Source organism: Hylobates moloch, unplaced genomic scaffold, assembly GCF_009828535.3.
Source record: "Hylobates moloch isolate HMO894 unplaced genomic scaffold, HMol_V3 SCAFFOLD_4, whole genome shotgun sequence".
Classification (NCBI taxonomy): Eukaryota; Metazoa; Chordata; class Mammalia; order Primates; family Hylobatidae; genus Hylobates; species Hylobates moloch.
The window spans coordinates 63,746,357-63,760,000 of NW_026652279.1; the positions used below are offsets into that span (position 1 = coordinate 63,746,357).

Here is a 13,644-nt window from a genome sequence, read left to right on the forward strand (position 1 = left end):
ATCATATTTGTATTTATAGGGAGGGAAACTTTTTAGCTGTCATATTTTATTAGTCAAATATAGCTCTATGAGGGATTAAATATCTCAACCTAGACATGTTATCTAGGTATTTTATATAAATATGCTATTTAGTTTTCATATACTTCAGGATTTGTGCTACAAAGATTTTATAACATTTTCAGTGCACTGCAATTGTTGATATCATCTATTAAAATTTGATGCGGTCATTTAAAATTTAAAGTGTTTAATCAAATACATATTTATATGTACATCTATATCTTTATATTTTTGGCTATGCTAGAACAGCAAAAAATGGAGAGCAATCTCGTTCCATTATTCACAATCTAATTTCACATCAAATCCAAATAATAATGCATCTTTAAATTCCAACATATTGAATTACATACAACCTAGAGAGATATATATACACACATACACACATACATATGTATATATACATATGGTATATATACATATACATATATATATATATATCTCCAGAAACAAAGCACCAAGCACAATTAAAAGATCACATTCTTCCTATAGGATAGAGGGGCACAATGAACAACCAACCATATTGCCCATGTGTTTTCCGTAAACGACAGAAGGCATTGTTTTCCTATATGAAAACAAAATAATTTTTACTAAAAGATTAGCTCCTGTTTGTCTTTTATTTTAAAATTTACATGGGACTTCAATACCCTCCCAAATCGTGTTTGAAAAAAATGACAGGTTGATTATGCAATATACATCTTTCAGGATTAAGCTAATTTTAATTTTGATAGGCTTTGAATTATAACAGATTAGCTACAAAATGTTTCTGCCTTTTAATCTGTAATAGATGAAAATAAGGAAAACAGTATTTATGGCACTGAGAAGTTCTCAATCTCTACATTATGGAAAGGACTCTTACCAGAGTCCTTGGAAACCACAGAATTCAAAGTTTCAGGTCTTCCAATAAGATGTCTCAAAAATATTTAGTAAAGATGCCTTTAACATATTTCATCAAATATATATTCACTTTCCTATTATCCAACTACTTACATATGTCTCTTCCAACCTATACGCCCTTCCCATCCCCCATATTGGCTTTTATCTCATTCTTGGTAAAATTAAAAAAAACTTACATAGTGACATCCTTCCCTTTCCACCACAAATACACCAACCTATCTGCACATTACGCATTCTGCCTTCCTTTCATTGGAGTTCTATATTCCAGCACCTATCAAAAATTAACCTCCCTACTTATGCTTTAAATTGCAACCCCTCTAGCTCTCAAGGCCTTTGTTACAATTATCATCTCTTGCATAATCAGTTTTCCCCTGTCTGCCAAGTAATTTTCATTAGTAAATAAATATGCCCTAGCATCCTTAAAAAACAAAACAATTCCTTGACTTCCTTTCTCCAGCTATTATCCTGTTTCTCTTGCTCCCTTTACATCAAAGCTTTTTGAGAGAGTTGTTTATAGATAGTGATTTTGCCTCCTTCCCTTACATCTCGCCTTAATCCATGTCAGTTAGGATTTGACTCCACTATTTCATAGTTGATAGTTGACTCCACTATTTTCATAGTTGATTACCTTGTCAAGGTCATCAACAACAACAACTTCCATGTTGCTAAATCCCATGGACATTTCTTTGTTCTAATCTTGACTTCTTAAAAGCATTTAATCCAGATGAGCAACTGCATTTTCTTTTTCTCTAGCTTACTTTATACTCCATTTCTTCTGTTTAATTCTAATTATCTGCCTATTAAACATTGGAATAGCATACAGTGCAATCCTACACCTACTTCTACAGGCTTTTCCTAGGTGATTTCCAAACTTTAAATAGCATGTATATACTGATGCCTTCCAAATCTTGAAGTAGTGAATCCACCACGTTTTTGTTTGAATTACTCCAGTAGCCTCATGTGTATACCTTCTCCTCTTTTTGCCTCATTTCAGTGTACCAAGAACACTGTTCTCTACTCTCCAACACTCCAAATTTTCGTTCATTAACTATTCCCCTCTGCTTGTAATTTCATTCATTAAATTTTCCCTCTGCTCGTAATGCTCTTCCCCCAAATCTTCTCATGGATGCTTCCTTCATGCTTTTCAGATATCAGTTTAAATACCATGTCCTTGGAGAAGATTTCCTCTATCGCTTAAAGGAGCCACAGTCATGCTATGTAACATTTTTAATTATAAGCACAGCACATCACTATTTCTTCATTGTGTGTCTTTATCAGTAGGTCAATTCTATGAGACAGGGACTTTGCTTGTCTTGGTCACCATGTATCCTCAGTGCTTAGAACAGGACAATGGTACATGGTAGTGTTCAACAAACGGTTGAATGGAGTGAATGGATTTACAGACAAATATATTTTAAAGGTATGTCAGTGTATATATATATATATATATATATATATATATATGTATATATATATATATGAAAATTTAGGAATTATACAATTTTGGACCAGTAAGGAGACATGATCTCCTTTAATTTGTTGTTTTGTTGCTATGGTTATATTTGTTATATAGTTTCAAGAGGTAAACACTAAGTTTTGACTGATATTTTTTATTGTTATATTATAGATACCTTATTATTCCATTTAATGATAGAGTGATCAAGGTTGTAAGGTGAGGAAAACGATTATTTTGTTTTCTCAAATTTTTTTGGAAACTGAAGAAAATAAGCAGATTACATATAAATGGAGTAGCTTTTCACTCTTGTTTGAAGCATCCTACTTGGTAAGATTTTACAAACTGAATAAGCAGTAAGTAGTGAGAAGTAACTATAAAAAATATATGTTCTTTTTTTGAATTTATAACATCCAGTGGAGAATTTTCATTTTGTATTTCCATTCATGGGAAGAGTTTGCTTTCTCTAGCAAACTTCAGGGGATATCAGACTAATATTAAATAAAAGAATAATAACTTCAAAAAGAATAATTTCTAGCCACTGTGCTATGACACTTGGTTTCAACTTCTTTGAGAGTTGGAAACTTTCAAGCATAATGATACCGAATGGAAATATAAAAAATACAATGGCTCTTTTTTAAAATACTTAAAACAACTGGAAAGAGAAGGCAATCTTCTTGAAAGAATATAAGCATTCAGAGATCAAAATATATCACACAAAATTAATATGTAAGTACTATGTTTTTAAGCATTTGAGTATGTGTAAGATTAATATAACTGCTTAAAAAGATAAATTGATGCTAAAAGACTATTGAGTAAGTTCCTTTTTTTATGCGTCTTCACATATACTATTTTTACATTTAATAATGGCAGGAAAAATCTCTTTATTATCCATGGGATAATTTATTAATATGTTTAAAGTGCTATGGCAGTCCAATATTCATTGTATTATTATCTGAATGTTTTGGCAAATTCTTTGATTATATATGTCTTGGAAAACAAAGGATTAATAATATGGAAATGTTAAGAATTTTGATGACTTGTTCTATTACAAAACATTTTTAAAATGAACTTTTTCCTATTTTTGATATTTTGATGAGATTTCTTTCTAATTTTATATATCAATACATATTTTAACAACTATTAGTGTACTCATTTATATTAGAGATTCCTATCCTTGAAATGCACTTTAGTTTCAAAATTACCAGTAAGAGTACTATGACATACTTTTTATTCACTCTTTTCTAACAGTTTTTAAAATGAGGTAAGTAACAACCTTAAAACAAACTCCTCTTTGTACTGTATTACCTTTAAGTGTTTTCCTTAATTTTAGTGGAACTTAGTCTGTTGCCATGTTCTGCATTCTTTCTTTGCCTCTGATTTTTTAAAAAATAAGGTTACCATTGCAGGTATGCCATAATCAGCATTTTAAGAAACAAAGACTGTTAAAAATTATTCCTTCAAAATTCAAAATTAAACTGTCAAAGTTTTCACTGTACACAAAATTAAAAATAAGTATAATTTATGTAAAATATCCCAAAGATATTTATATCCTGTATATATTCAATGTTTTTCAATGTCACAATCCAAGGTGGAATGTGATTAACAAGATGAATAATAATGTATCCAAAATCAAGCACACACCATAATCTTTATATCAAGTGTTACTCATGTTCATATTTGTTAACACTGTTCAGATATTGTGTCCTGCTCCCTCCCCAAAATGCTCCCATTTCACATTTTGATTTTTTTTACTCTAAGAGGCCTAAAAACCATAAAATGTTATCAAAGTTACTTTTTTTGGTAAGAACAAAATGGTATTTTTGCATAGTATGAATATATTAATACATTTTTCTTTGAAGACTTATCTAGCATGGGAAGAAAGAGTACATTAAAATAAATTCCAAACTTCAGTGACAAACATTTATACACATTAAACCTTACTTTGCATGCAGAGCAGCAATTTTGAAAAGCCCCAATCATTGTTTATTAACTGTATATGATATTCAGCATTGTCTTAAAGATACTTTGAGGTTATTGCAGTAATAGCTCTTGATAATATACCAATGTATATTTAAACAAGTTAAATTTAACAATGAGCATATCAATCACATTGACAGAAAAAAATAGCTTGTTCAGTTACAAGTTTGTTAGCAAGTTATTGGCCATTGATTTTTGTTATAGAGCTTCTAAAGACTACAATTTTGAGCAGACTTATTTTGAAGACAAAAACAATATATAAATAAAGCATGCACAATCAAAGAAAAACTTCCCCATGACTTTAATAATTATATTACTGGGTAGATGAGAATTCTAAAGATAGCAAAAGTTACTACTTTGAAAAATAAACTAATATGAAGAATTATATTATGGCTTCTCTAAGTGAATGAAGATGTGTTTAAATGTAAATTTAACAAAAGCAATTTCTATCTAAATGCATACAGTTCATCCTACAAATTACTAAAGGTAGAAAAGAGATTTTTAATTATAAAAGCAGTGGAAGAGGACATTTTACATACGGTAAAAATCTTAAAAGTGTAGTGTTTGCCCATCTTTACAAATTAGCATTCTTCTCCCTATCACGATTTTGAAAAATTAAATGATATTGAGTCTTTATAGAACAGAGCCAAATTAAGACTGTTCTAAAGATGAGCTACAAATGTGGAAAAACTTGTAGAGAAATGTTCACATCAATTTGCTTCTCATGTAAGCTCATATTTAACTCATGAAACAAAGATATTTATCCTCAGTTACTAATACCTAAATATACAAATTGAATGGAATATATGAAAAATGATTCTTATATCCTTGGAGTTTTCTCTATAATAATGTATTATTTTGGGCTAAAGATTGTTCTCACTTCAATGAGGGGTAATGAGATGGAGACCTTGTTACTAACTAAATAGGAATCCTGAATTACAGTTGTCCTCCTTTTATTATTTTGTAGAGCACTCTATCTATACTTGTATCTCAGTTGTTGTGATTTGTTGAGATTATAACTTATTATCTAACCAAAAATGAGTTTATTATGACAAATTAAAAATGGCCAGAGGTCACAAATAATGCAGAAAATACAAGTAAGAACAGTTTTACTTGAGGGAAGATTTTCACTAATTCTGATACTTTTCTAGTTTACAACTCCTGAGAAGATTGTGTTGTTAATTTATACCTTATTTTTTAATTAAATATAGAAGCCACATCTTTATTTAACATTTAACAGCTATTTTTCCTCCTCATCTGTCAAGTGATTTTTCTTTAATACCTTTGTTATTCTTAGGAATGAATTAGTTGTGTCTAACGGTAATGGAATTCTTTGAGACTTTCTCTATAATGAAACAAATCAAAAGTTCTCTTAATGATATAGAGATTTGTTACTTTGATTAATCAGTGTGACAGTTCAAGCAAGAAGTTTTCCATGTTTTGTTTAAAAGAAAACTTTGTGGCCGGACGCGGAGGCTCACGCCTGTAATCCCACCACTTTGGGAGGCCGAGGCGGGTGGATCACAGGGTCAGGAGATCAAGACCATCCTGGCTAACACGGTGAAACTCCGTCTCTACTAAAAATACAAAAAATTAGCCGGGCGTGGTGGCGGACGACTGTAGTTCCAGCTACTAGGGAGACTGAGGCAGGAGAATGGCGTGAACCCGGGAGGCGGAGTTAGCAGTGAGCCGAGATCATGCCACTGCACTCCAGCCTGGGCGACAGAGCGAGACTCTGTCTTGAAAATAAATAAATAAATAAATAAAGGAAACTTTGCTTTCAATGGGACAGTGCAAAAATCACTTGATGTCACTGAGATATACAAACTTTGCAGTTGACAGATTCCTTTTTAAAAGGTAAAGTTTATTCATTTCCTAGTGCTTTGCCTGCCTTAGTAATTGAAAAGTTTTCTCTTTTTTTCATTTTAAAATGTAATTTTGGATTGACACGGCTACCTAAAGAAGTTCCAAATATATTGTAAAATCTCAAAAAGTAAATGCTAATAAAACAAAAACTCTTTTGAATTAAGAGCAAAGAATCCAAGTCTTTCCATTAAGCTATAAATCTTCTCATTGGGCACAGTGGCTCACGCCTGTAATCCCAGCACTTTGGGAGGCTGAGGCAGGCAGATCACCTGAGGTCGGGTGTTCGAGACCAGCCTAACCAATACGGAGAAACCCCGTCTCTACTAAAAATATAAAATTAGCTGGGAGTGGTGGCGCATGCCTGTAATCCTAGCTACTCGGGAGGCTGAGGCAGGATAATTGCTTGAACTCGGGAGGCGGAGGTTGTGGTGGGCCAAGATTGCGCCATTGCACTCCAACCTGGGCAACAAGAGGGAAACTCCATCTCAAAAAAAAAAAAAAAAGATATAAATGTTATTTTTTATACATTTTATACAAAGTCATTGTTAATTTGAAGCTAATTTATTACTCAGAAAAAGATGATTTGTTAAAACTACATTTTGATGAACTGTATCTTTTTCTGGATCTTTTAATTTTTTTCCAAGAATACATGTATATTATGCCACACCCACTTATAACAAAAAAAGTTAATTTTTATCCTGAGAAATCTTTGCTACATCTCATCAGTACTTTTTTTTTAACAGTAAGAAATAGATGGAGTGTTTACTTTTACACAATATGTTTCTATCATTCCACTTAGTAATATGTTATAGTCAGGAGTAATCGTCTATTTCCCCTGTTAAATGGATGGAGTTTAAAAGGATTTTATGCTACCATTGCAGTTCATACCTATTATGTTTACTAGAACCAGTGAATTAGCTTGAACAAGAGATTACTCCAGAATTGCTCTTGAAAAAAAGCTAGTGTTTTCTAATAGGAGGCACCTTTGAGGTAGTGAATCCATATACGAACTGATAGGTATGCTACCAGACAATAAAAATCTGTGACTCCTGAAGAGGATCAACTGTTAACGAGAGAAACTGTTTTAGAGAACCCAGGAAGTATGCTCCCCCCTGCCAGAGGGATTATGGGGTGTTTGGGAAGAATACTATGAGAATTTGAGGTCCAAAATATTTCTTTCCATTTGAATTGGAATTGCAAATCCAATTCGCACTGGACGAAGATCCTATTTATTTCTGTATATTCTATGGAAAGTGCTATCCCCCAGTGACATGGCAACCATAGCAAACATAGCAAATAAAGCTCTAAATTTTAATAATGAGAGTTACTTGAAAGCAATGACAGCATAGCCAAACTCATCTTTGTAGTAAAATTTTGTGCATATAGGAGATATTCCATAGATATTTGTTAAGCTGAATTAGATAAAATCTATACTGTCTTTGCGGAACATTATAACGATTGAAAAATTGTTGAAAATGTTGCTTATAAAAGCCAAAAGTTAGGTGACTTCAGTACCTTATATTCTGGTGGAAGAATACCATCCATTTAACCCAGTGTACTCCTCTACCTTTTGGAGTCTTCATATTAAAAAATATTAAAATATTTGTTGATTGAATGTAAAGTAATATGAGTCTCTTCTACTTCATAGGATTTGAGATTGGAAAAGTTAAGATGCTCATACTAAAAGAAGTGATACATATGCTTCAAATCTCTTTGATATATAGAGACATGGACACCAACTGTGAGTTTGTAATAACAGATATTGATCTTAAAATACTAATTTTTAAAAATATTAATAATAAACTTCCTTAGTTAAAGCAATTGAAAAGGATCATCATCATCCATTTCAAAATTACTTTCCAAAAAACTTGATTTCAAGTTAAGGAAAAGCCAGAACCCATATCCTCTATGAGCACAAATGTTCTCAATTATGTGATAGAACCCAAAATATTATAGCTTTTGCAACATCCCCCTGCCCCAAGCCTCTTCTAAGGAAATCTATAGAATCTTTTTAGATTTGTTGTGCTACCTTTTTTATGCTGATCGAGATAATGTGCGGCATGATAGAAGCTGAGAAAGGAATAAAGAGAGAGGATGGGGGAATTAAAAACAGGGCTAAGAAAGTTTTAGAAAATTTAATAAAAGAGGACAAAAGAAAGAACTAGTACAGTGAAAATTGTGAAATGAGAGATTTAACTGACTGCCTTGTAGAGCAGAAATTTGGTAGGAAAAGACACCAAAACACATTTTTAAGAAATGTGGTTGGGTGATAAGTAAAATAATTCATTCTTTACCATCTCTTCTGAAGAGCTTCTTTAGAGCCTTTGCTTTTCAAGGATCGGATTTGGATTTGTTTTCCATTCATGGGCTGAGATAGGTTTTAAAGCTGTTGCTGGAAGGCAGTTTTATTCAGGTTATACTTTGATAGATTTTAAAGACCAATGCAGAGTGAAATAAGATGTCTTATTTTGATATGGAATGTAGAACATTTATCACCAGTTACAAATCATTGCAAAAGTGCTATAATTCTTGATTCGTGTTAAACCACAAAAATTTTGCAATTTGATTGCTTTTTAAAATGATTTAAATACTTTATCTCTCTCCTTGATTGTACATTGTTTTTACATTTTTCCAAATATGCCTTCTACTATGAGATAATGAGTTCACTATAGACTGAAAATCGACCATCTAGAAAATAAAATGAAAATGATTTTTTGACTGTCTGGTTTTAAAATCCAAAACACCCCCTCAGTAGCATAGATCTAGACATTTAAAATAAAGTAGGCATATGAGTCTATATGCATATTTTAGGTATCAAAGATTATTCCTGAAGACTTGTGATTTATGGAAGTTACTTATTTTCTTTATAAAATTAAGTTTTATGCTTTGCATATTAAACAGATTTAATTACCTAAAATGTACACTAGTAAGTCTCAAAATGTTTCATGTAAAATTCTCAAATGAATTTGGCATTTTAACTGTTAATATTCCTGAATATTATAATATTCCTGGGATCATGGGGTCCATGATTGGTAGGCAGTAAATAGATATCCTTATATTTTAATGTTTCTGTTTAATGTTGCACATGTTTCAGTCTTGCCGTAACCATAATGAAGTTCAAAGTTACATTTAAAATTATCATGCTTACCATTCTGAAAAACAAAAATATAATTTAAAAGGAATTTTGAAGGAGACATGGGGTGAGAGACAAAGCAAAAAGGTAGTTTTATGATACTATAAAAAGATGTTAGGGAAAGAAAAAATAAGTACAAATTAATCAGATGTAGAATAGGATCATCAGACATTTTAAAAGAAAAAATTCTTAATAGACACCTTTAATCTTGTAATCACTGAATGCTCATCCCATAGAAGTTTAAATAACTTAATAGAATTTATTTCAAGGTACACAGATGGTGCTGACAGAGTCCTGTGGAAGACCATATTATTCTATTCCTTATTTTTCTAAATACCTTTTTTGTATTATAAAAATAAATATATGATTAATAAATTTAATCTGTTTTACATCTGTTCTTATTTAATATACATTTGAAGATAGGTAAATATGGAAATTTTGTATTTCTTCTAAATGTATCCAGATTTGTGTAAATGTATCAAGCAAACTGCAGATAGTCTATGAGTGATGCACAACCATGCAGGTTGATGGCTGGAAAATGTGGCTAGCTGTATCTGGCACACTTACTTAAACAGTGATGATTTTCCCATCACCCCCTACCTTTTCTGGTATATTTTAAGAAACATCTAAAGACTCTTCCTTCTAGCTTTGCTTTACACATTTGTTTTGAAATGAGAAGGATTAAGCTGTGGTAGGGAAAAATCAGGAGATAAGTCAGCAAAAGAAAATATGTAGAAGGGTCTAGTATAATGGGACAATCAACAAAATCTAAATATAAGAAAAAATGGCCAGGCGCGGTGGTTCACGCCTGTAATCTCAGCACTTTGGGAGGCTGAGGGGGGCAGATCACCTGAGGTCAGGAGTTCGAGCAGCCTGGCCAACATGGTGAAACCCTGTCTCTACTAAAAATACAAAAATTAACCGAGAGTGGTGGCAGGTGCCTGTAATCCCAGCTACTCGGGAGGCGGAGGCAGGAGAATCGCTTGAACCCAGGAGGCAGAGGTTGCAGTGAGCCAAGATCGCACCATTGCACTCCAGCCTGGGCAACAAGAGCAAAACGCCTCCATCTCAAAAACAAATAAACAAACAAACAAACAAAAACAAAAAACCAAAACAGGGTCCTTTATTTAAAAAAAAAAAAACCACTACTATGACAAAAAATGAATTTAGATAGGAATTTGAGAATGTGGGTAGGTAGGGCACCATTATCACTGAGCTCCAACAAAAGCTAATTTATTAAATCAGCATCTTTAGACAACCTACTCTGTTTTTTTCTGTCAACACATTTTACTTACTCTTCTACCTAAAATAGTCGTCATTTTTTTAGTTTTACAGGGAGCAGCTGATTTTATAATTTAATTTGTTCATAAGATATAGCACTATTTTGATAAGCCAACTCAGCTTAAATCACTTAAAATATGTATTTACCTTTTTTTTTAAGCCTCTCAGAAGATTATGACAACAACACAGCTGTGTTCTCATTTTTATGTAACTGTATGTTGGACCCAGGTTGACACACTATGCTCATGTGTAAGATCTGTTTATATACTCTTTGGAGTATTCATACTTATTTCTTAGAAGGTTTGGAAAAGAGCTCAGCATGTTCATGTAACTTATTTTTGCAAAGAAAACATAAGAATGCTTCAACTTGCAAAATGCACCAATACCAAATGATCAGCTAAGTCTGTTTATTGTCTTGGACCACCATGTATCTATCATAAAGTTCTGTTTAAATTAAATTAATAATTTTACATTAAATCTAAGGGTATAATCTAATGTATTTTATTCAAAGCAATTCTACTGAGAATGACTAATTTTCTCAGTGCTTTGATAATTGCTTTTGCAAACTTGTGACAATGCACAAAGGAAATAGTCATGGATTTATCCCAAGCTTTTCTCTATGAAAGCCATTAGATCAATGAAGTCACCCTTGGTCTTTCCAGGAGCAGTCTTCATAAGGTAGTGGAGAAATATACTACAGTTAGTAAAAAAAATAATAATAAAAATAAATAAAATTAGAGGTGAAAAGCCTTTAAACTACCAACTGCTATGAAATATGTATGACATTATAAAGTTAATTTTTAAAAAATTGACAAACCCAGCCTCAGAAGATTTATAAACACAGTATTTTTTTCTCCCTCCCTAATAACCCCCTTCTCACCATAGTCATACCTCACAAAAATTCATTACATGATATCACTGGTCATTTCTGCAAATAATTCTAACAATATCAGGCACCAACAGTTAAACTATTAAAAAATAAAGTAACAATACAACCAATAGAGCTGAATATAATTATCTAAAAATGAAACATTTATGTCAGTTTGGAAGCTACTTGATCACAAAACATGAAAGAAAGGTCAACTAGTTCTTTCTCATCTACCATCGCACTCTACATACATCACTAAGGAAGCCCCACCTGGATAAATTTCTTTAGGTTAAGTCCGTGAACACTTCCCATATACGGCTTATACAAAATTACACATCCATGCTGAGTTATTTACCATTGGGTAGCCATAATCTGCAGTGGGCCAGCGTTTTATCTGCAGGTTATTCAGAGCGGATTTATGTAGCATGATTTTAAAATCCTGGTTGGAAGCATAAACATAAGGTGTGTGCCTATAGTCTGAACAGAAGACTGCAGTTTGTGAAGTGATGTTTGGAGAATCAGAAGAGAGAGTAGTAGAGAGGATATCGTTCATTTTAGAAATGCTGAGGCACAAAACACAGGTGCTTGTGGTACTTTCATACATGAAATCCCTTCTCTTGTATGTGCATCATGTGTAAACGTAAAGTCTGTATGCTGCTGACTATTCGTCTCTGGTGTCCAATGAGTATGACTCCAATTCTTCTAATGTCACTGAGAGAAAGGAGAGAGCAAGAGTGAGAGCAAGAGCGAGAGCAAGAAAGAGAGAGAGAGAGAGACAGAATATGAACATTTAGATCTGATAAGCATGCAAGATAAAATGAATATTTAAATATATTAAATAAGCACGCTGCCACAGTTTCCAAAAATAGTGTAGCTTACTTGTTAAGCAGAGATTTAAATGAGCAGCAAAAGTTTGTTTCTTCTTTTCCTTTACTCTGGATCCACAGAATACATAAAGTTAATCTCAGATGTAATAATATATATTTTTCAATTTTATATACAGATACTTACGTAATACTCAGCTATTTCATAGGCGTAAATGCTAGATAATTTAGGTAATGATATACATTTGCAACGGTATTAGCAAAATGGTGATTATGCAGGATGGAAGGTATAATATGAACTCCATTTGATTTCTCATGGATTTTTGATATCTGGAAAAAATGCCCTTAGGTTGTACTGTATGAAATTGCCATTACTGTCTTAAAACAATGGCGATTTAATATGGTTCAACCTAACCATTTAGTCTTTTAAGCACATGTTAAATATTTTCATTGCATGTAGGCAAAAGACAATCTTTGAGATAGTGGAAAATGGTTGACCATTATAATATCTAGAAGGAGCTCTGAAAATGACATGATAATATTGCATTAATTTGATGAAGGTAATAGAAACTGATTATGCAATATTAATATATGTGAGTAATAATTTGCCAAGGTAAAATTAAGTTGACATAAAGTCTATGATTTGGATGAGAGTAACATGCATTTTAGAAAACATTTAAAATATTTTAAATAGCTATTTGAATTAAATATATTCTTTCAAAGAATAATAGCTAAAAGTGTAGTGTCCAACTTCCACTAGAATGATAGTCAGAAATGGTGAGGAAAGACTTGGAAATCACCTACTAGCCTAAGGAAATGTGTTCTTGATACAGCATTTGAACTTATAATCCCCAGCAGGACATCTCATTACAGTAATAACCCTAGTATCACTTACTCAATGCTCATTCTTGAAATCAGGTCAAAAGTTGTAAACCCTGCTGCCACGAAGTTATTTTTGTATTGCCCCATCTTTATAGAATCTAGCCAGTCACCAACTGTGACAAACAAAGGATATTCCGGAACTTCACCAGGGGACTCTGGCATTCTGTAAGAAAACAAAACAAAACAAAACAAAACAAAACAAAACAAAACAAAACAAAACAAAACAAAACACGGAAAGCATTTAAAAACCAAATAAAGCACAAATCATGGAACTTTATTTTTACTTTTATGATATTCTTACATCTACTGTTTTTATTCTCCATTTAAAAGCCTCTGATTTTCTATCTTATTCAAATCAGTCACTTTAAAAAATTATTTATCAAATCAGTGACTTATCTGGTGGAAC

At 32.2% G+C, this 13,644-nt stretch overlaps 1 protein-coding gene across 3 annotated transcripts in view; it reads right to left on the minus strand.

Annotated features, from left to right (window-relative positions):
- Positions 1–8,149: 8,149 nt before the first annotated feature.
- EPHA6 (EPH receptor A6) overlaps positions 8,150–13,644 on the minus strand; it is a 960,796-nt gene continuing 955,301 nt past the window's right edge. For all 3 annotated transcript variants that reach the window (XM_032150357.2, XM_032150356.2, XM_058437624.1), the window contains 2 exons: positions 13,252–13,401; positions 8,150–12,243 (listed from right to left, as the gene is read on the minus strand). In XM_032150357.2, coding sequence (XP_032006248.1) covers positions 12,129–12,243; positions 13,252–13,401 — 265 coding nt within the window. In that variant the 3' untranslated portion in view covers positions 8,150–12,128. The remainder of the gene's footprint in view (positions 12,244–13,251; positions 13,402–13,644) is intronic.